The following is a 23534-nucleotide window of genomic DNA, read 5'->3' as shown; positions in this document are numbered from 1 at the left end:
TTAAGAACAGATTAAACCATGGATAATGGTCTAGCTTTTCTCTGGGGCTCCTCTTTACACCTTCCATCTCTCCTAACACTTGCTGAGAGCTGACTGGTCAGCCCTTCACAGCTAACATGAGTTACTGTCCTTTGCCAGGTAACTCATGACTTCCACCCTCATGTTAAATAAACAGGTGTATGTACTAAGTGTTTCATTTTGATTTATACTTTTAATATACACACACACTTGTGTTTTTGTCCTTTTACTGTTTCTATTAAAACCATTTATAAATGGAAAAATTTACCAAAAAAAAAAGTCTAAAAGTCTAAAGAATTAATTATTTAGAGCACCACTAAGCTTAAACAGCTCTATCTTTAAATTTAGGGTGACTGGGTAGTTTCTCAACACCAGTTTCTTATTTGTATTCAAAATATCATGTTAAGAGAGAAGAAATATCTTGAAATTGCACATGCAGACAATGTTCACAAGATATGAAGGCCAGAGCACTCCTCCTATGCTTACTCAAGCACTACATGGCAACAAAATAAATTCAGAACAATTACCCTCTTGTGTTTGGGTTTGTTTGGGGGGCTTTTAATCAGCTGTGAAGTAACTTAGGTCACCCTGAAACTCTAAATCCCTAAAATCCACATGAAAAGAGGCATGGTTTTCACACTTATTAATTCACACTGTCTCTAAGTTTAGACAATAATGCTACAGCACAGGTTTTTCAAGTGCTAGCAGTCTCACACCATACACATTTCTGCACACAGTCAGTTCTGATAGATAAAATGCTGCCTTTGGGAACAATAAAACTGCTAAAGCAAATGCTAGACTAAGTTAACATGCTGCAATCACACCTTCCTTTCTTTATGTGGACATCCTTATACCCAGACTAGGTTACTTTATCAGGTAAAAGCAATTTTGTGTTGAAATTAGTAAAATATTAACTTTGAAGACACTCAATAACTAATCATATTACACATAGAAAGAAGAGGAGAAATAAAAGTGTATTTTTAAAATTTACTATGCAGGTGGTTGTGGATGCCAGTAAGTGTTCATGTGGAAGTGTTCAAGGCCAGGCTGGATGGGACTTGGAGCTACCTGGGCTGGTGGAATGTGCTCCTGTCCATGGCAGGTGGGTTGGAACTAGATGGTCTTTGAGGTCTCTTTCAATCCAAACCATTCTATGACTCCATGAAATACCCCCTCCCCCTGGACTGATTGTTCTGGAAATCAACGAGACAGAACTAAACCAATTTCCTTTTCTACGTGTGGCAGACCAGCAACACAATAACCCAAACACTCTTTGGTGTTAGGAGATTTGGGGAAGAAGGAAAGACAGTTCACTAAATCTTAAGTCAATCCTTTCAACATTATTTCATCCACTGCTCACAGTAAAATAGTTTCTGGTTTATCTGAAGACCGGTTTCACTGCTTTTCATTTAGCACATTATGAAAATCAAGTTCACAGATTCTCTCATTCTTCTGGCTTAGACAAGTCAGACTGTTACACTCTGTACAAAGACACCTGCAAAATTTACATGTTATAACTAATTATTTAAATAATGCATTCTTACTGAGGTTTTGGAGAAAGGGATTGAGAAGACAGTCTAAACTAATCATACATACCAGCACTACTACCACTTCTACAGAAGCATAGCTGTGACATACAGTTTTTTCTGTCTGCATGAGACTGAAAGCATGGAAGCCTAAAACTGAAAATCAGACGCATTATGTTCATAAATAAAGACTCTAAAGTGAATTCAACTCTCAGTGGAACACCATGTGCAAATAGGTTTGAACAATACAGATATTTAAAGTTCATTCAATTACACTTTTAAAAGCTTTCAAATTTCAAAGTAACACTTGTAACTTTCTGCATAACATTTGGCTATCAAAATATTTCAGAAAAAGTAAAAAAAAAAAAAAAATTAACTAGTGGCAGGTATTTCTAGCACAGTCCTTCATCTCAAGTCAACTATCTCAGTTGATACTGAGCAATAGTAAGGATGTGGTAGACCTAAAGAATTATCAATTTTCCAGTAGAGACATGAAAAACGGGTATTTTGGGTGTGGTCCAATCTCATTCTAAGATGACTAAAATATTGAGTTCAAATGAAAAGGTCTGCAGCTGGTCAGATGAACTCCATTGCCAAAGACTTCTTAAGGAAAAGGTCTAATAGCCTTTAAAATGTTAGGTTTCTTCTCTTAGACAGGACAAGAATCATGTCAAACTTCCTCTACATATAAACTTATTCGTATCACTGAATCCTTCCTGGTGTTCTGTCATCATCTTCAAAAGAGACTGAAAAATAAACAAGTTCAAGAATTGCAAGGTCTGAATATCCCAGTTTCAGGGAGGAAAAAAGCATAGAATGATTCCCCACGTACTGAGAAACCAAGATGCTTATGTTACAAATATATTTAATTGCAATTAGAATGGAGAACAAATTGTAATTATGATGACAGAAAAACAACTAACCCAGAGAATTATTAACATCAGCAAATCTAAACACGCAAGCATACAGCCTGAATGTCAATCCTCAGCTTCTTTCAACAGACCCTGGTCTATCAGCTTTCTTCTTTCAGAACAAAAATGTGCCCATAGGCAACAACTTAAATTGAAAAATGGACTTAACAAAATGTCAGCTTCAAAACACTAGCGATCCTCTTCTCCCTTGCAAACACCTAGGCTAACTAGGTATGTGTGTGCATATTTAGAAGTTTTTCCTGGAAGCACTCTTCATGTCTAGATTTCTGTTTTCAACTATTCCAAACTTTACCATTCAAAACATCTAAGCAATTATCTCTTGCTGAGAGGGATCTGAAACTAGGAATTCATGTTCCTAATGGACATAACTGGACCATTGAAAAGGCAGTACCAGACCATCTGCACACACACAAAAAACCTTATCTTTACTTTTCAGCAATAAAGAAATGCAAATGCCAATTTTAAGTTGCAAAAAATTATAAAATTATTAAAAATCCACTTCCTGAATTTTATATCCAACAGATACTGCATAAAATGCATAAACCACACCCTAAATACTCTGCTATCCATTGACTTCATTACATCATTCTAGAATGCAATTGCAAACTAACAAATTAAAAAGTTATTACAAAATAGCTTCATCAAAAATACAGGGTTAGGGAATAGGTATAGTGTGTAAATGTATAATAGGTATAAGTGTGCACAAGACAGTCACTTCAGATTACCTTTATTTTTCCTTCTCACACCTAATAATAAAGGTGCAAATCTATTCTGGTTTTGTGTGCTGAAACTATCTCTTTCCATATCTCCCATAAAAAAGTAAAACTTGCCAACATGTTTTTTTCCCATGTAAGAGTGAAAGTCTCTACAGATGTCTGCTCACAAGGTAGCTGGACATCCAAGAATTACTGGTTTTGCTTTGCAGTGGCATACAATTTTGGATGAATAAACGACTGTCCTACTTCTAAATCCAAAAAACTAGTACAGGAACTTCACAGGCAGCTTCTTCCCAATATGCCAAAAGGCAGGGAACATTCGCTACTCAAGTGTCAGTGTTCAAGTGCTACAAACAGCCAATTACTCAAGTCTAGCAAAGGTTTTCTAAACTTACATTATTATCAAATTTAATATGCAGACAGCTACATCACAAGCACAAAATATGAATTCTCAACATGCATTTTGATCATTATTTACACAACTAGCATGAAATTTTAATCTTCAGGCATATACTGCTATGCAATATTAATACTCTAAAACTACAGCTCTTAGAATACACATGTATATATTGTAAACATCTTTAGGGCAAAGAGGATGACAATTTAATAACACATTTTAACCTAAAATAACTGGATAGTCCCTATTCTAAAAGTTATTTAAATGTACAAACAAACTGGGAAGCAATGAACTTCCTCTATGTAAAAAGACATTTTCTATCACATTGCTGAGGATGACACTTTTTGTTTCTTCAGTAACTTGATAAAACACCTTATGGGTAAGGCTGCATTAGTATGCTAATTACACTGCATACACATCCTCTAAATTCTCTTCCTTTTTTATGGTATCATAAAATGTCTCTCCCAAAGTACCAAATACCTTCTCTTTCAGACCTCAGCATCATTCACTGATTACTGAGGAACAACCACATCCATCCTAGTCTTAATTTTCTCTTCCTGTTGCAGTAAATCTGGGAAAAAGTTCATTTTCCTAGAGTCTTATGGGATATCTATTCTCATCCTTCCAAAACAATGACATTTTCAATACATCTGATTTACCAAAACTAATTCCTAAGTGTACTTTCTTGCCAAAACTCTCTCAATAAAATTGACATCTAGTGGGCCCTATGTAAATTCTACACACCAGAGAGAACTCAGCTCTTCTGTATATCCAAGAAGCAAACAATATCTAAATGAGCTCTGAAGTGTAAAATACTGGGACGTTCTGATATGAACCTGCCACTTCAGGCTGCTAACAAAATGCAAACTGTAGGGGTTTCACAAAGATAATTCCTTTGCTCGTGAAAGAAAATACATCTATGGATGATGGTTTTTATAATTTAACTCTTATCCTGAGACAGCTGTACACCATGAAATCCAGCTTCAGAAAAGCCAAAGGCACTGGAGTCAGTATGGCCGTGAGCAAATCTCTAAAAAAAGTCTTCCCTAGACAAGGATAACAAGGCATCAGCTGTTAACACAGGTTCTTAAATTTAAACCTAAACCAAATGAAAATTATATGGTTAATTTCAGCTGGTTTTAAACCTCTTTCACCTTTGGTTCTCTTTCTATGGAAAGGATGTATTACATTCTTGTTAAAATCAAGAAAAATGTCAAGAGACCACTGATTCACGGTCAGCTCAAGATCATCTAAATGAATTAATCTGCAAAAGTGCCTCAGTTCAAACAATGAGAAACTATTTTTAATGCTAAGTTTTATTCTGTTTTCATGCCTGGTTAAAGTCAGTATTTCCCACCATGACTATGCAGTAACGGTGCTTTGCTAAACCATCAAGGCTTGAACAATTCACAAAGCTTCAGCTCCTCCCCAGCAGGATTCTGACCAGTTAAAAGTACAGCCCCATGCATAAAGAAAAAACAAAGGCAGCTGGAAGAGGGAAATGAGAGAACTCAAAAGATTAAACAAACTGGATATAGAAATTTTAAATGCTTCCTGCACAAAGCAGCTTTACTACATGCAACAACTGAGTGCCTATAACCTCTTGCTTAACTTTAATTTGGAATCCTCTTTTAACTTCCTACAGTCCAGCAAGAGATTTCTTGACCTGAAAATGCTAAGACATTTGTTATTATGGCAGATAATATGGGAAGTCAACAGTGTAACCACTTATTTTGTAAAAGCTTTTGTTTCAGTTCCTTCTGAGCCTGGAGTCCAACCAAACCATTAATCAGAATCAGACTTTCTTAAAAGAGAAAGTAAAACATAATACTAATATATAATGAAAATAATTTAAAAGTTCATAAAGCACAGGTACCTAAGGAAAACAGACATGCTTCCTGAGAAAAATTAAAATCCTCAGGTTTATTATAGAAGAGAAAGATTTCGGAAACACAACTGGCTTTCATGTTTTTTAAAAAAATGCTCGTTTAAACCCATATACTTCTCCATGAAGGTAACTGAATGAACAGCTACATCCTCCACCTAAAAACATATATTCTATCCTTCTCAGAAAACTTATTTTATGTAGGAACACTGCTCTGCATTGGGTTGATGTGAAGCAAATGGATGCTGAAAGCAAGTGCTGCAGATTAAGTCTTTTACCTGACTGGTTTGTTCTCAGGGCTAATGTCTCTACAACCCAACTTTTCCAGTCTGCAGCGTCTGTACAGCTCATAATATGCACGAGTCTTCTCTTTCAAGTCTTCCATATTTGTGCAAAGCATTCTGCGAAGCTTTATAGTGTCACAGTGGCTCTCATTTTCCACTAATCAGTAAAAAGAGATTTTATTATTATACAGAAGTAGCAAAATAGTCATACATAATAAAATACATTTTAAACAGCATCACTTACTTTGTTCACTAAATATACTTCTAGGGAAAGGTTATCTTGTTTATTATACCTCTTACACACTTTCTTATAATTTCTAATATACACATTGAAGCACTGAAGACCTGTAAGTACTGGTGAACATATTTCATCCTGTCTCGATTTCCTGTTTGAGCTGAACAACACATTTCTCTCTTTTTTAACCCTCTTTACTGACAATAACCAAATGTTTGAAATCTGGTAGTGCTAGAGGTACCATCACTATCATAACCTACCCAAGTATTACACACACCATCTCATTCTTTGATTCTAAGGATGCATCAGTGTGGATGAAACTACAAATCAGTGCATGCCTCAAAGTATTAATTGCTAAATTCCTTATACTGTCGATCCAAAATACAATCAGCCTGGCATCAGTGAAACAGCCCTTTGTATTATTGGAATTGAATTTTATACTTCATATACTTATTTATACTTCAACAACAGCAAAAATCTCGTAAAAATACTTTTAAGAATTCCTATACCTTTTACAATGCCCCAAGGGTATTGACGAGCTCTCACCATTTTGTTTCCAATTTTCACCTTCTCCATACTTCCAACCACGGCAAATGGCAAATAACCCTGTAGAAGTCATACCAATAAAGTCGTACCTGTCAGCATTCTTATGCTAAAACATAAAAACACTTCAGAAATAAATTAGGGAGGAAAACACCATTTCAGGAAAAGCCAACAGGCAGTTTGAAACCAGAAACCAGCCCTAGGGGATCAGTAGCTAGTCAGTATCCACTGATAAAAAACTCAAACTACAACAGAAACAGAAGGAGAAGCTGATAGATCCAGATGCATGTGTTGACAGCTCAGGGGAACCTCAACAGGCTGGAGAAATGGGCCAACAGGTGCGTCAGGAAGTGAAAATGAGAGCAATGCTAAGTCCTGTGGGTCAGGAGGAATAAGCCCATGCTGGGGGCCAAATGTCTGGAAAGGCATTTTGCAGAATAAGACTACCTGGTGAAAAGCAGGTTGTTCCTCATTCAGGACGTCTGTCCCAACGGCAAAGGCAGCCAACTACATCCTGAGCCGCACTAGGAAATGTCAACCCCAAACAGAAAACTGCCCTAGAACATATGACTCACATTCAATCAAAGCTCCTATCCCAACACTCACATGACAATCACATGCTGGAACTTGTGGTCTGGTTACTGTTGAGGGCTTGGCACAAAGGCTGGGCACTTACTGCCTGCATGCTGACCCACAACAGCTGACCAAATAAAGCAACACCATGACCTGGAAAATAGATCTCTAGCAGAGCATGGAAGTGGTAAGAAACAGACCACCAGGTTTCACCACAGGAAAAGGACCTGTTACTGACTGACAGTTGCACTTTCTCACTCCCTGGCTGGGTAACAGAGGTTAGGAATGTACAACCATGGGCTCTGGCATCCTGGCTCCCGTGCCCTACTTTCAAACTCCAGTACACACAAACATGGTCATGTGTACCTACAAACACATGCACGAGAGCAGCAGATACAGAGCGCTCAAGGCAAAGCCATCTAGCTTCACAGCTTCACTTGAAAGCTGGCAACTACCCCTGGGACAATTGGAAAGGACAACAGAAAATAACCCAGAGTTACATCTGACCTTTACATCCCCAGAGAAAATCTGCCCTAATTTCAAAAGAAAGTACTAAATAAAAGAAAAAGAAGCAGGTGGAAGACTTGCTATTGTAGAAAGTTGTCAACATGAAGCACCTAAATATCTTCTCTACCAGGTGTAAAATTGAATCTATTGAGGAAAAGAGCAAAGTCAATCTGTCCATCTGTAATAATAATTATATATTAATTAACCAGATATTAGAAAAACTGTGTATGCATGAGAACCTCTCTTCTGTTACAGGTATCAACAGTAGAGGGGCAGGAAGATTTGCAAATAGGGAAAAAAACCCCAACACGTAAGAACTTTTTAAGGAGAAGAATAAACAAACAAACTTGTGACATGCAAACTTACAAGCTTAAAGACAATGGTGAAAGCAGTGACATTAATCAGCATTAGAGAATGATCCTTTAGCACTGAAATATCAATATTTCTGTCATTTACTTACATTTGTGATGGTATTAATCTCAGAAACAGTTTCATCGTCAGTAGGAAACTGGTATATCCGGATGCCATTACTAACTAATTCACTCATTATTTTCTTCTTGAACTCTTGTAGATCAGTTTTAGAAATGCTGTCTGCTTTGCCTATAACTGGTATAATGTTGACCTATGAATGACATAAATTATATTCAATGTGTGAGACTTCAGTTTTGAGGTGGCAACATTTGTAAATAGAATTGTTTTCTAATTAGCTGTTTAAAACTTCCTCCACAGTCCAAACCTTTCTATCCATTGATATCAAACTTTTACAAACAATGAAAAGCATTCTCATGGGTATCATTTAACTAACTAGCAACCAATTATTTAATATACTCCCTTAAAAGTAATTGATTCTAAGAACAAGGACGGAGGTCTCATAGAGGGAAGTCAAACAAAAGCACTGCCTACTTATTACCTAAATGCCATTAAGTATTTATATCTCTGTTAAAAAAAAAATAGCTTGTTTAGTGTACAGCAGCAGAGGACATGGCTCAAGTGTTAAATGAAAGCTAACAGTCTAAATACACAAAGAAAAAGAAGCTGGCTACCAAACCCAGCCTACCCCCAAGCCTCTTCCTTGGGTTCCTTTCAGCTACATTTCCTTCACCCCACCACTGCAGCACAGCTTCTCCAGTATTCTCCAGTATGAGCAGAGGAATGACAAAGGCTAGAGCTTCTTGCTTAGTAGTCTTTACACTCATTATTCAGAGCACAGAATTCTGTGCTATTAAACTGCCCTATTTCCCTAAAATAGTTATGGCACTAACTTGGAAGGCAGTAGATGCCGATTTTTTTCTTACAAATACTATCACCACTCCCAAAATACATCTTTTTCAGAACTAAATGGAATTAATGAATGCCAATATCCAAATATTTTGAAAAAACAACATAAATAACTTTCAGATTTCAGAAGATGAAGAGTTTTACAGAGTTCCTTCATCACAGATGAAAAAGGAGAGGAAAAGAAAAAAAATACTTTCTGTTCTTCTGAATATTCCATCTGAATGGAAATGCCTAAATGTCAAGAACAGATTCAAAATGGTTATTTTTCAAATAAGACTTCTGTCTTAAGCAAAATGTCCCCAAGAAAAAGATGCAAGCCAGGTCTCAGTATGACTTCAAGATTACCTGTTAATAGTCCAAAACTGTGTAGCACACATGATCTAACCATAGATGGGGTAAAATATCTAAAATCAAATAAAATTATGGAATATATTTTAAAATAACTGAACTAATTTAGAATTGTATAAACAATCTGTTACAGCTAGGAGTAATTCACACCTTCAATCAAATTAGCAGACGGACATCAAGTTAGGTTTTCTCTAATATAGGTCTAAAAATTGATGGAACACAGAGTCCTCAGAAGTAAATTAACCTCTATTCTTTTTCAACATGAAAGTTGTGTTTTCAATGTGAACATCTTTCAAGTACTCACTAATTAAGAGAGAATTACTTAGAAAACAAATAGCAGAGAAAGTTTACCAAGGATAGAGGAGAGCAACAAGGCTGGTGAGGGGTTTGGAACACAGACCCTGTGAAGAACAGCTGAAGGAGCTGGGGTTGTTTAGCCTGGAGAAAAGGAGACTCAGGGGTGACCTTATCACTCTCTACAACCCCCTGAAATGTGGCTGTAGTCAGGTGGGGTTGGTCTCTTTCTCCAAACAACAACTGGCAAAACAATAAGACACAGTCTAAAGCTGCATCAAGGAAAATACAGGTTGGATATTAGGAAAAAGATTTTTACAGAAAGGGTGTTAAAGTATTGGAATTGTCTGCCCGGGGAGGTGGTAGAGTCACCATCCCTGGATGTGTTTAAAAAAAGACTGGGTAGGGCACTCAGTGCCATAGTTTAGTTGTTAGGGCTGGGCTGGACTCAAGGATCTTGGCGGTCTCTTCCAACCTAATGATTCTGTGAAAATCATCAGAAACTGTGATTACAGCTATCAACATGGACATTAAATCACCACAATTGTATAAAATATTGAAAAGCATAAAATTTACTCTGGTTTTAAAAAAGCAACAAAGAGGGAAAAGAAATACATGTATTTAAAATCACTGTTGGTTGCAAGAGCAGGCTGATTTAATTGTACCCCTATGAATCAATATAAAAATTTCTGAAGATTCTTTCTGAAGAGAAAAAACCCAAACTAAATCCCCACAATACTTTACTGACTTGACCATAACCTGCATACAATTCTGAGAGAATAAATTAGAACTGCAGAGCTCTGAGCTGAATAACCACTATTTCCATCAAGAAAGTCTACAGGAAAAGATTCCTTTTGTCTGTGAAAGAAACCTGGCTGGCCTGTAGTGATGCCATCCTAAGCAAAACTACAGGATTTTCCAATGTCTAAATGCTAGAGTCCAAATTCTTAGCTAGTCATCCAGTTCATAACAGAGAAAAAGAATTTGACCATAGATACTCTGTTTTTTTCTTCAAGGACTGCAGAGTACAGGACAAACCTAATCCATTCCAAGAACCCTCTCTACCTCTAAACTGTGTAATCTGCTATTGTTTTGTAGCAGCAGACCGTAACAAAAGCACACAGTGTACACTGTAGTGGGTTTAGGAAGAAGCTCAAGACAGCTTTTGACATAGATTTACACATTTGATGGATGCATGTGGCTGCACCATCTTCTCTTTATGGAATCTTGTACTCAGTGAATCCACCCAGGGACTCCTACATCCTGGGAAACTCCAAGTTCTTAACCGCCACTAGAGAATGCAGTACTAAAAGCACCACAAACATGCTCCACAACAAGATGGAAACAAAACTACAGTTAAAAATACAGCCTTTCTGTGTGCACATGGATAATTTTGTAGTAAGATCAGAAAGAATCCATTGCAAAGGGATTAAACATGAGCGTGTGGTTCATGCTCTCTCTGTGCCAAAGCAGAATCAAAAATATTTGCAGTAGGTGGCTAGAGGCCAAAATTCCCCAAAGTTTTTGGTTTATCCTGTGGATATTTTCTTAGGATGCTGGGACTCAAAGATCTGTATCCTTTTCTTCTGAGAGAAACACTATTTTAAATGGTTTTAAGAGTTTTAAATGAAGTCCAGTAAAGAGAGGGCACAACCTAGAAACCAACAACACAGCACACAGAAATGACCCCGATCTCCTCTACCTTTGTTCCACCACACCTTCCCTCTGCTTGCTCTCTGCTATTGAGAGGTTCAGAATGCAAAATACAGCCACAAACAAAGCAACAAAAATCCCATATGTGCTTATCAACCACAAATGTGGTCTAGACAACTGATTAAATCCTTGTTATCTTGGAAAAAACTTCTCACGAACAAGAAAATGCAGGAATTTAGGAGAAGGGGCTCTAGTAAAGCACAAAGGAAAAGGTGAAAGGCACAGCAAATGCATTTAAGTTTTCAAATTTTTTAACATTTCAACAAATTAAATCCAAATAATATAAGGTTTCTTAAAATAGGTTAAACATTTAACTTCACACAGCTAAATGTTTCATTACAGGAAAAAAAGTTAAGGATTTAGAAAATCCAAGTAATTTCATTAGAAACTGCTATTTTAAACCTTCCTAAACAAATCAAGATGTTGAAACGCTACTGCAGACTATCACAGAAAAAGCCACGTTGGCAGGGTGTTCTGTTCATGGCTCTTCATGCATCTTCAGTTATCTATAATGAAGATCTTCATAGTGCTGCATAGCTTTTTATATGCCAACTTTCTGGCAGTCCCAAAACTAAAAACAAGCTTAATTAGAAATACTGCAGCACTTATGGAAGGTACCCTATCCAATCTCACTATGCTGTTTATAGTTTAATAAAAGTAAAGTTGGTGTGGTTCTACTTTTTTTAACTTTGCTGTGCTTCTTTTTTCAGTGTTCTTGCTATATGTCTCTCTCCTTTGGATTTGTAAACAAACAAGTGATGAACTGCAAGCTACTTGCACAGCCCATTTATTCTGAACTTATAGTACAGTACCAAAAAAAAATTACAAAACCAAATGCATTGATATAGAATTGAAATATGGTAATGGACCTAAAAGCTAAAAGATGCTTTAGAAAGACAAATTCTTGGAACTGTTTCCAAGTCTTACCTTACTGTCTAGGCTTCTCATAGTTAACAAATCTATGGTTTTTAGAGAACGGCCTGTAGGTGAAATGAAATAGAGGCAGACATGGATGCGAGTATCATGGTAGCTAAATAAAGAACGTATAACTTTCAGTTCCTCCTCGAGATAGGCTTCAAATTGTGCATCTATATAATCCACTATTGGCTGATAGCTGTAGGAAATAAAATTTAACAACCAGATATTAGCTACTCCTAAACAGAGACAGACTAAGAAAGGAACTCTCTTATATTGTTCTGCAGATTTTTGCTTTACATGTCAAAAGGCTGTTCAAGTAGGGCAGAAAATTATGTCTAAAAAACAGACTAATCCTAATTTCTGAAAAGCTACTCAAAAAATAATTGTGCCTCTAATAAAACAAAATATTTCCTAGCTACCATTAGTGGAAAAAAGCTACATAAAGTTAATTACGATTATAACTAAACTTCCCAAGTGATGTTTTTAAATTTCTGCAATTAAGTTGTGCAAATGCAGAACTCTTAAATATAAGGAAGATACAACAACCTCTTAGGTACAACACAAGAACAGAAAGAATATGCAATTAATAGTACCAAGAAACAGGATGAGCTTTATCTTCTGAAGCACTGTACATGAGAGAGCTCTTAAACAATACACAAAAACAAAAATGAGAAATATTAGAGAATAAAAATCTGATTTATAGTGAGTACAGTTTAAGTATACTTTATCTTACTTAAAACCAGATACTAATCTGCTTTCAAAAAGAAAGATTTGCTAGATGTAGAAGCAGTGCACCCTTACACTTCTGTTACACAGAACGTAAGTTTACAAACCAGATCATTTGCTATTGAAATCCAGAAGCAGGTATTACACACAAAATCAAAAGAACAAAAAGGCACCTCCTATACCACACATCAAAACCTCTAATAGCTATACTAGTATCCACTTGCATCTCCTTCATTCAGTTCACCAGCAGTAGCTATTATGCAGTCATACCATAAGCCACAGCTGTCATGATAGTCTCAATGTGACTCTCTAACCTCTTATTATATGCGTACCACCATTTAGGTGCTCACATAGCATAAATTCTTTACAATTAAGCCAGAAGAAACAAAATCCGCTGAGACAATTCAGTCCTGTAAAAAATTCACACAGTGACTCAAAAAAAGTTCTGAAAGACACCAATGTGCTGCCTCTACATCTTCTGTCTAAGCTGACTGACACAAAAAACAAAGATTTTCAGTAATCCACATGATGTTACTTCCAGTTTAAGGTCTTCAACAAGTTACAATTGAATTGTTAACAACCCTGTAGATCTAATCTATTTAATCTACAGTACTTTATAATCTTCTTGGCTGTTTAAAAAGCCTCCCATTAAACTCCCTGCTTTTCTTCACCCCCCCAAAAAAATACTCCATATACACAAATTTATAAAAGATTATATCATAAAGAAAGGAGCAGAGTTCATCTGAATTATAAAATGATTTCTTACATGAGAAGAACAATGTGTTTACTTTGGCACACAAGGAAAACAGTTAACCATCTATTCAGAATACATGTAAGACAACCACTTACTACAAAGCCCAAAGAAAAATCAACTTGCAATTAAGACCAAAACTTCAGCATAATATAGTGACAAGAGGGCACTTACCTATCTGCTTTGTTCACCTGGTCACCAAATCCCACTGTTTTTACAACAGTCAGCTTCAAAAGCACATTACTTTCCTGGAGTTCATAAGTCCGGGCTCTAAGTCGCACACTTGACAGAAAATGTGTTGATGGAGAGTCCTCAAAGTTGATGTTAAACAAACTACTCATCAAGGCTGATTTCCCAATTCCAGTTTCCCCTAAGGTTAAACAGAAGGGTTGGAGAAGACATTTTGCACATTAAACACATAATAATCACAGAAAGCATACACAAAAACTTCTCAACCGATTTCTCTGAGCAAAACGTATTTGTACATTCTTTTAGTGAACACTAAATTTTCTTTTATTGTTTTCATCCTCCATATAACAGTAATGAGTAATTACCAGCTGATGAGTAATGAGCAGAACAGTGACTTGACACTTTGGTTTCTTTAAAAGTGTAAAACCATCTTCCTATAGATTTTAAAAAGTTAAGCAGCTAGTTGTGAAACCAGAGAGTCAACAGATGGTTTTTAAGAATAAGGATAAAATATTAGAGCAAAACATTTGATAAGTATAGAAACACTTCAGTAATACCACCCTAGAATTTCAGAATTTTTTTTAATCTGAAGTTCTTTGTTAAAAGCATAAACCCAGTTCACTCAAAAAAATCCAAAAGGCTGCTGATAAATTAATAAATAACTGGCATCCGTTTTCAACATTTTTTTGGTCTTCACATTATTTATGAAAATGCTACATACAAACCCAAATAAACAAAGCTGGGAGAAGGGGTAGAATTACTGTTCATGCTTAACATTAAAGAAACTGTTTAACAACACAGCTGGATTTAAATCTCAGTCACTTCCTAAAATGGGTATACCACTAAAGCCTTAAAGCACCAGGTACTACTCACCAATGCAAAGAATGTTGAAGCAGAAGCCATGCTTGATGGATTTCCTAATCAGCTGGTCAGGTAAGCTATCAAACCCAACATGTGCAGACAAGGACAAAGTTCGACAGCCAACATTTTGCTACAGAAAAATAATTTTAAAATATCAGTTAACAATGGCAATAAATTAATTCTACTAAAAAGCTAGAATTCATTCCTTATGATTTCACATGCAATGAAGAAAAGCCAAAGTCTGAAAAAAAAAAAAAAGACCTGCCAAATCAGCTTTATTCCATGATTTGAGAAATCATTTAAATTTACTTTACAGGACTATCTGCAGGCTTAAAATAAAATCCAGGTTTTGAAAACAAACACACAAAAAAAAACCCAAGCCAAACAATCTTATGAAATGTGAATGAAATAAAGTAGACAAGTCCAACTGAAAATGTAAACTGTAGGGAGAAAATAGATCACAGTTGGTTTGCTCTTAGAAATTAGGAAAAAAGTACTAAAAACAATCTAAGCATCAGAATTCAAAATAGAGAGCATAATCAGAAGAAGGGGTACATTATCAAACAGAACTCATTCTGAAAAGCTGGACCTGAAATTGCTATTTATGTAAACTAAAATATTATCTACACTCATTATATGGACCAGAACTCTGAGACAGAATTACATCTATTTTATTAGAACTATCTAAAGGGGCACATTCCTTTTCAAACATCAGACAGCAATCTAGAACCACAACATCAAGGCAGTGAGCATTCTAAAATGCATAAGGCTAAAAGGAAATATCTTGATTCATACAAATGAACCATATTTTTTTTAAAAAATTTCATGTCAAAAGTAGAAATGGTGACAGGTCCATGATATTCTTTCTCTTGTATTTCCAATCCACATGGAATGGGAAACCATTACTGTTTCCTGTGAACATGCATATGGTCAACAGTAGGAAATTTTTTAATTTAAAACTTAAAAGCCCATTAAAGTGACAGTTTTTCTAATAGGTATGCATAACAAGTCTCGGAATTCCTGTAGCTAGAAGGATATGAGTATTCCTCACAGCATATACTCATCTCTTCTTTATTTGCACAGGACTTCCTTGTATGAGCTTACAGACCACACTGCACTAACTGCACAAACTAATTTTAGATTTCTGTAATTAGATAATTCCATTTTAGACTAACATGAGGGAAAATGCATAGGCAAAGTGAACAATTTAAATAGAAAATATGACATCTTTGGGCTATTAAAAAATGTACATTCAAAGCATGTCAGAAAACAAAATTTCTCAAGGCATTCTACTAGAAGAAAATTACTATTAAAAAGTCCTGAGAAACACTGAGAACTGTCAGGTTTCTGTCTATTTAAAGACAAGTGTATCTGAGACAGAGTGGCTGCACATCTAAGAACTCTAGCTGATGCTCAGCCCAATACTCAAAGCACCTCTATTACCACTAAGCTAAGACAGTTCCTCTAACACAAACCATTCACCCTCCACACCAAAAGCCAGTCCAAGAAGCACCGTGTGACTGGAGAAAGGGAGGCTTTTCACCTTCATGTCACCAGCCTAAATCCCAACCATGCTGGACTACCCTCAAAACCTCTGCACTGCCATTTGTAACTCTCCAACAAAAAATCCTCGCAGGATGGGTTCTTCCTTCTGATGTCCAGGTGTTAGAAGGAAAAATTACTTTGTCAGTAGAACTGCCTTGTTAAGATTTAGGGCTTGACATGCCTCGATGATCTCAGACCTGGAGGAGGTTAACAAAGCTTGGGGAGAAGGATGTGCTTATGAAAGTGGACACAAAGAATGCAGAATTCACGGGCCACAAGGACATTTGGCAGAACTCCCAATATAGGGAAGAAACTAACCAAGCCAACTCAGCAACTATGCTGAAATCACCTCCAACTGACTCAGCTCCAAGGCAATTTTGGCAGGAGGAGATTGTGACCACCAACTCATCGACCACCAACTCAAGAAACCCACCAATCCAAGAGAAAGACTGCGAATGTGGACTAATTAGCATGACAAGAGAGAATCACCAACCAACAGAAGGTAGAACACTAATTAAGAAAACTGAAACTGGTAGCAAATGACCCTTGATTTCCTTGTTTGCTAAAATGTATAAATGTAGTTTTGATGACTGGGCAGCTAGCATTCTGTGCGTTATAACCTAGCATCCTACTTTGCACAAACTAGAATAAAGAAATAGAAGTAGCTTGTCTCAGTGTGTAAATTGCTGCTGCCTATCAAGCAGTGAGCCCTCATTCAGAACACCTCCTTTCCTTACAGAAGAATCACTGTGTAAATCTATTCCACCTGACAGCAACTGAAGCATTCTCTTAACAGAAAAGCAGTAGCTCATAATTTTCCTTCTGAAATTTTCCAAGGACATTGGGAATTTGTCCCTCTGCTATTGTCTAACAGGCAGAGAAATTAAATCCACAAAACTGACCACATGATATCTGCATTCTTACTACTTCCAAAAGAAATATCGCCTAATTGTTATCACCTAAATATCACCCAAATCACATCCCATTCATTTCCTCAAACCCATTTTTAAAGGTTGGTAGCATAACTAATGTGTCTGGATTTCTCCAGATTCATTACATTGGATGGGACTAGTGAAAACTGTCCCCAGAGCTGGAGGGTTGGAATCAGATGATCTTTTTCAGATCCATTCCAACCCAAGCCATTCTATGATTTAATCAAATATTTTGGTTTATATAAAGTTGCTCATTAAAAATAGCATAAAAAATATGAGACGGTGTAACATTTAATTTTTTTCCTTTCAGAAAAAAAGAAACTAAAAAAAAATAGTTATGTTTAGAATTTGCCACATATGTCTGACTAAAACTGCACAACTCCATGCTGTACCAAAGCAAAAGTTAGGTATCAGACTACATGCATCACTCTGCATAAGCCTCTGCAGAACCAGACTAGCATCCAAGCAAGAAACTAGCTCACTACTGTGTTTGTAGACGTGACTGAAATTTGGGACATCCCCCCACTAATGTGCCCATGGGCACCCCAAATCTGACTCTTCCTAAGCCCCGAGTTTTCCACTACTAACAGCAGGCACAGGACCACGCTCCGGAGGAACTAACGCTCCAGCACTGCCATGGGGATGGGTTCAATGTCTTCAGAACATAGAGCTGATGACAGCTTTGCCATTACACAGAAGTAATTCTTCAGTAGATAAGATTCAACTTATTACTTGAAATACTCGATACGCCACGGGAGCGCTAACAGTGACATCCGAAAACAAGTTCCTTTAGCAAGTGTACTAAAAGCCTGGCAGCTCGGGGAACTAGACGGCGTGAGGTAGGAGCCTTCATCTCCCCCGCTAACCCGGCCCTCACCCTGACGCGGCCCTCACCAGCGCCGCTCACGGACCCGGAGCAGCGCCCGGTGCCCCACCAGCGAAGGCAGCGAGGCACAGGCGGCACTTCACCTCTTCGCACGGTGCGACCGCCACCCTCCCTTCCCCTCCTGGTGCCGGCACAGCCGGGGCCCTCCGTCCCCTCAGCCGCGCCGGGCTCACCCCCAGCGTTCCCCTCACCGCGGAGGGGACTTACCAGATACCGACCGGCATCGGAAGCAGCCATAACCCGCCAGGCGAGACAGAGAAGGAGGGAGTAGAGCGGGGAGGGAAAGACGCGGCCAAAACTGCCGCCGAAGGGGAGAGGCACGCGGCGGGGAGGAGCGCGGGGAGGGGAAGCGGCCAGGGCTCCGCCGCCGGGGCGGGCGCTGTTGGCGGGCGCCTCCCGACCTGAGGGCGGCGCGGTGCCGCCGCCGCGGCAGTGATTGCCGGGCATGCTGCCGCCGGGAGGAGGGGCTCGGGTAGCGGCGGCTCCACCGCGTCCGCACCACCACTGCCACCACCATCGCCAGAAGCGGCGGTAGCAGCAGGAGGAGTGCCGGCGGCGCGATGGGGTAGCGGCGGCGATGGCGGAGCCGGCGGAGCTGCAGCAGGAGTCAGTGGTGCGGTTCCTGGCGGCGCGGGGCGGGCGGGCGCGCAACGCGGAGCTGCTGGAGCATTTCCGGGACTGGCTGAACCCCGCGGAGCCCTCCCGCCGCGCCGCCGCCCGGCAACGCTTCAAGGAGCTGGTCAATGCAGTGGCCACCGTGCGCCAGGAGCCCGGCACCGGCGTCAAGTACGTGCACCTCCGCCGCCGGTATTGCGCCCCTGAGCCCCCCGTCACCGTCCCCCTGACCCCCGGGGAGCAGGAGCCGGCGGCGGAGAACAACGCGAAGCAGCCGAGCCCGCCGCCCTCCCCACAGGCAGGCTCTGAGCAGACGCCGCCGGCAACAGGCGAGGATGCCGGCAGCCGCCCTCAGCCCCCGGGGCAGCGGGGCGAGCCGCCCCGGCCGAGCCCGGCGGTGGCTGGAGGCCAACGGAGGGGCTCCCGGCGGGGGCCGCCGCCCGGGCGGGGCGAAGGCAGCGGCAGCGAGGAGACCGCAATAGCCGCGGGCCCGGGGCGGCCCCCGGCGGCGGACGAGGCGGGGGCGGCGGAGGGAGCCCCCGGGGCGGCGGCGCAGGGCGGTGGCCGCCGGAGCCTGAGGGACGCGGCGCGGGGCAGCTCCCCCCAGCTGAAGCGCGGCGCCCTCCCCGGCGGGGGCCGCGGCCGCGATTCGGACAGCGCCTCGGTGGCCTCGTCCTCCGCCGAGGAGGAGGGGAGCACCACCGGCTCCGTGGCATTGGACCCTCTGGAGCACGCCTGGATGCTGTCGGCCTCGGACGGGCGGTGGGAGAGCCTGGAGGGGCTGCTAAGCTGCGAGCCGGCGCTGCTCTGCAAGCGGGACTTCATCACCGGCTTCACAGTGCTGCACTGGGCCGCCAAGCATGGGCGGCAGGAGCTGCTGGCCAGGCTGGTCAACTTCGCCCAGCGGCACGGGCTGCCCGTGGACATCAACGCCCGCACGAGCGGCGGGCACACGGCCCTGCACATCGCCGCCATGCACGGCCACGCCGAGGTCGTGAAGCTGCTGGTGGGAGCCTACGACGCCGACGTGGACATCCGCGACTACAGCGGGCGCAAGGCCGCGCAGTACCTGCACCAGGGCACCTCGGGGGACATGCGGAGCCTCGTGGGGGCCTTGGAGGAGGAGGAGGAGGAGGAAGGGAATGCTGGCAACGGGAGCGGGCGCTGGAGACTCTCCAAGGTGTTGCCGTCTAATCTCATGAACTACCGGCTCTCCCACCACCATCACGGTACTGGGGAGGAAGCTGAAGGTACCGATGGGGCAGCGGTGCCAGGCAAAGGCAAGGAGATGACCAGGAAAGCTTCTGGCAGTGGACGGATGAAGCCTCGGCTTAATAAGATCCGCTTCAGGACTCAGATCATCCACAACACGCCCTCCTTTCGTGGTGACACTGAGGAGGAAGAGCATGAGGAGAAATCCCTGAAATCATCATTCAAGCTCAGGCCGAAGTCCAATGTGTTTGGATAAGGCCGGGGAGCAGGAGGTCTGGGAGGTGGATGCACAGACCAAAGTGCCCTCAGGTGTAGCACAGAAGGTGAGGCAGGTACGAGTGGGCGCTCATCTACACTCATGGACTCTGGCCAGAAGGGTCCTGAGTAACTTGTTTTATCTCCTGGTTCGGTGTGAGCCCAGCAGATCAACAGGGCTCTGGGAGCTCACAGCTCCTGAGAGCAGCTGCTTCAGCCAGGCCCTCAGTGCTGAAATGGGAGGCAGTGGGGGTGGGTTGAGAAGCACTGGGGTGTTTAAAAGCTGTGCTCCTTTCTCTCTAAAAGCAGGCTTCGGGATTGTAAACCTGTGTTAGTGGATCTGCTAGGATTAGCAAAGTGAGTGGGGGAAGGAAAAGTGCAAATGCTTTACTCTTACATTATCAACTGGTACTATTAACTATCAGCAAACAACTTGCTATGTCAGAAGAGCACCTCAGTAATATCCAGGTATACCTTAAGTTTCTCTTTAACAGCAATACCACCTGGTGCGGTGTGGAGTTTGGGACACAAAATGAGATGGTAGAGAATGGTTTCCTGTCAGAATCCAAGCTTCAAGCCATCAAAGAGTTGAGCCTGTGTTGACTTTATGCATTGAAAACTGCTTAATTTGACATCATGAATATATTGTTATTAAAAAATAAAAGCATCTGTTGCACTGCAAGCAATGTATAAAGTTAACCATGTGCAAAGTCTTTGCTGTCTGAGGTACTACTGAGCTTGCTTATCGCTGTTGGAATATTAATACAAGATAATACAAGCAAAGAGTTTTTATATATATTTGGTATCTTATGTTTTGTCTTAGGCAAAGCATTTTATTTTAATCACTGTGAGTTCTCAAGTGCCAGACCTAGTGCAGTTCCAGTTATTAAGTCTGGTCAAGTCTTGTTAATGTTCTTTGTGTAACTCACTGCATTTAAAATCAGAAAATAGTGTTGTATGTGTCACCTGTGAAAATCGTTCTCTTTTAGAATAAAAGAGCACAGACACCATTGCATGAAATTTTCATGAAACTCTAATATGGTTCTGTAATGTGATACCTACAGTGTTTGCTAGTAACTTGTGTGCCAATCCCTTCAGCTGACACTGTGTGGAAATACAGAAAAAATAAAACAGAGGGGAAGGAAAAAAAAAAGGAGGTGTGCGAATTCATGCAAGGGTGAAAAACTAGAACTCCAAAACTCTCTCCCTGTTTATCATAATGAATGAAGCAGCATAATTACATATTCTAGTTAAGTGGTGGCAGTGGTGTTTGCGTTCTTTTAACCTATATTTCTAGAGAAGTGATAGCCAAGGCTTTGAACCGTTGTTTGACAGCCTACTAAGTCTTAATCTGATTGACGAGCCTATCCGTCTGCTAAAGCTTTCAGAAACCTTGAATCTTGTTTCTCTGCTTTAAAGGTAGCAGTTACAGTGAAATCTAGGAGGCAGATTTAAATCCATATTCAGCTTTCCTTAGGAGCTGAGGTATTGAGCTGACCCTGGATCCTGAATGCTACTCAGTGTAGCAGCTCATCTGCGTTTAGTTGTTAAAGTGTGGCCAATTTCAATGCAGCATCTGTCAAAGCATGTTTGGAGTTGGCTTCCTTAAGATGCATGTGCATGCCTGGCCTGTAACTAACCAAAAATAGATAGGTTTTGACATGTTAAAATCCAAATTTGAGACACTGATTAAATACATGCCACAAGCTCTAGAACACCTCACAGGAAAACTGCTGCTAAGAGTGTGCACTTTTGAGGTAACAGCTCATCTGTGGCTGTTGCTAGTGACTTAGATTTCTTGTAGCGACACGGGAAGGAAGTGCTACTGATGCATTGGCATCAGACTTTCCATGCAGATAAACAATCAGTTTCTGCACTTCATGTCAAAACCTAATAAATTACAGTGTTTGCACAGGCATGCAAGTGACACTTAACTATTTCTGGAAAAAGCTGCATTAAAAAGTAATATAGAACCTCTACATAGGTGCTGGTCATTACTTCTGTGCAAAAGGACTAGAAATTAGAGAGGTTCAGCTTTAGTTTACAATTTATAAGCTATAATGTTACAGATTTCACGTGCCTTTATTTTGGGTTGGTTGACATAAATGCAGTGGATAAAATCAGTCTTGCAAAGCGCTTTGTCTTTATGTCTGTGGGATGGAGCTAGAAATTTTCCCTCAGTCCTTCCTGTTTAAACTGTACACCTGTACAGTGGGGGGTCTGAAACAGGGGGCATTAATCATGCACGTTATGATGTAGAGCTAATTCTGTTGAAGAATAAGAGAAGATAATTAAATGCCTAAGTCTTAAACTTCTCACTGCAAGACAAATAGGTTTTTAGACTTCTGTAGGAAGGAAGTTTTCTGACTGAACACTTAAAATATGAGCATTCTTCAGTATGGGCACATCTGAATTTAGCACATATTCCATGCAACTACTGATGTCCAAACCTTATTAAAGTTGGTTTCTGCTTTGAGAGCTTATAGTTCTTTCATACAGGCTTGGGTGAAGTGTTTCTCTCTTCACATGCAAGTAGCAAAGAATTGCACAAAAATACTGAATCTTAGACAGCTATTGGGCTCTAGGGAAATATTTTGATGGTTTCAAATAGAGCATACCTTGGATTTTAAGAGACTAACTGGAATATAATGTTACATAAGACAGTAGAACTTTTCAAATTATTAAGGGAACTTGAAAAATGATGAAAAGATGCCTCATTTATAACTTACTATTTGAAGTATCAAAGTGAAATTGCAGGTCCGCCGATACTGTTCAGCTGTCAGTTAATGGAATTTCACCATAATGATTCAAAGGTCTTTGCAAGGTGAGGTGCAAAAGGACAATTATCTCTTTTGGTGTTTGAGATATACTAAAGAATGGCTGCATAACCACTCGTGTCTGTCTGTGCTATGGGAATAAAGCACTTTGATTTCACATTACTACTTGTCACATTCCACATGGTTACTTTTTATAACAGGAGCTAAAACTTAATGGGTTTTTTTTTTGAGGTAGGAAAGACATGATGCCCTATTTCAGTATATTTGCAGTCTAAAGGTATGCTTGAGTCAAATATTTTGGATACGTTGCCTACAAAGATGTGACTGAAATAAAGTTGTATGGTACAGAAAACTGGAGCACTTACTGGTATCTTTTTAATGGTACGCCTGAAGTTGCTGAATGTCTTTGTTCACTTTTTATGATGGTGTGTAAGGCAGCAAGACTGTAATGTAATGTGGTATTTTTTTTTGTACTTTATGTTCGAAAAATTTTAGAGGCCTGGAAGCCTGTTGGGTTTTATTAATACACTTTTTGTGGTTGTCTTTCTGAATGGTTATGAGTTGAGAATCTGTAAGCTTTAGTTTTATGAAATAAAAAGAGCCCATGAAAGCTCTTAA

At 40.1% G+C, this 23534-nt stretch overlaps 2 protein-coding genes across 2 annotated transcripts in view; one reads left to right on the top strand and one right to left on the bottom strand.

The window, feature by feature from the left end:
• Positions 1 to 18598, bottom strand: part of SEPTIN10 (septin 10) — a 24568-nt gene extending 5970 nt beyond the window's left edge. The window contains 7 exon segments of the mRNA XM_015637661.3: positions 5753 to 5915; positions 6503 to 6599; positions 8077 to 8238; positions 12177 to 12363; positions 13819 to 14014; positions 14707 to 14824; positions 18265 to 18598. Of these exon segments, the coding sequence (XP_015493147.2) occupies positions 5753 to 5915; positions 6503 to 6599; positions 8077 to 8238; positions 12177 to 12363; positions 13819 to 14014; positions 14707 to 14824; positions 18265 to 18504 (1163 nt within the window). The 5' untranslated portion in view covers positions 18505 to 18598.
• Positions 18524 to 23534, top strand: SOWAHC (sosondowah ankyrin repeat domain family member C). The gene has a single exon (XM_015637683.2). It carries the CDS (start codon positions 18635 to 18637, stop codon positions 20138 to 20140), a length of 1506 nt encoding a protein of 501 aa, XP_015493169.1. The 5' UTR covers positions 18524 to 18634; the 3' UTR covers positions 20141 to 23534.

The sequence above is a fragment of the Parus major genome, chromosome 1 (genome assembly GCF_001522545.3).
Source record: "Parus major isolate Abel chromosome 1, Parus_major1.1, whole genome shotgun sequence".
Classification (NCBI taxonomy): domain Eukaryota; kingdom Metazoa; phylum Chordata; class Aves; order Passeriformes; family Paridae; genus Parus; species Parus major.
Note: the sequence above shows the minus strand (reverse complement) of the source record. Positions and strands in the feature narration are given on the sequence as shown.

Bases quoted from the DNA above. Each gene is read 5' to 3' on its own strand.
- SOWAHC (XM_015637683.2), top strand. From the start codon at position 18,635: ATGGCGGAGCCGGCGGAGCTGCAGCAGGAGTCAGTGGTGCGGTTCCTG.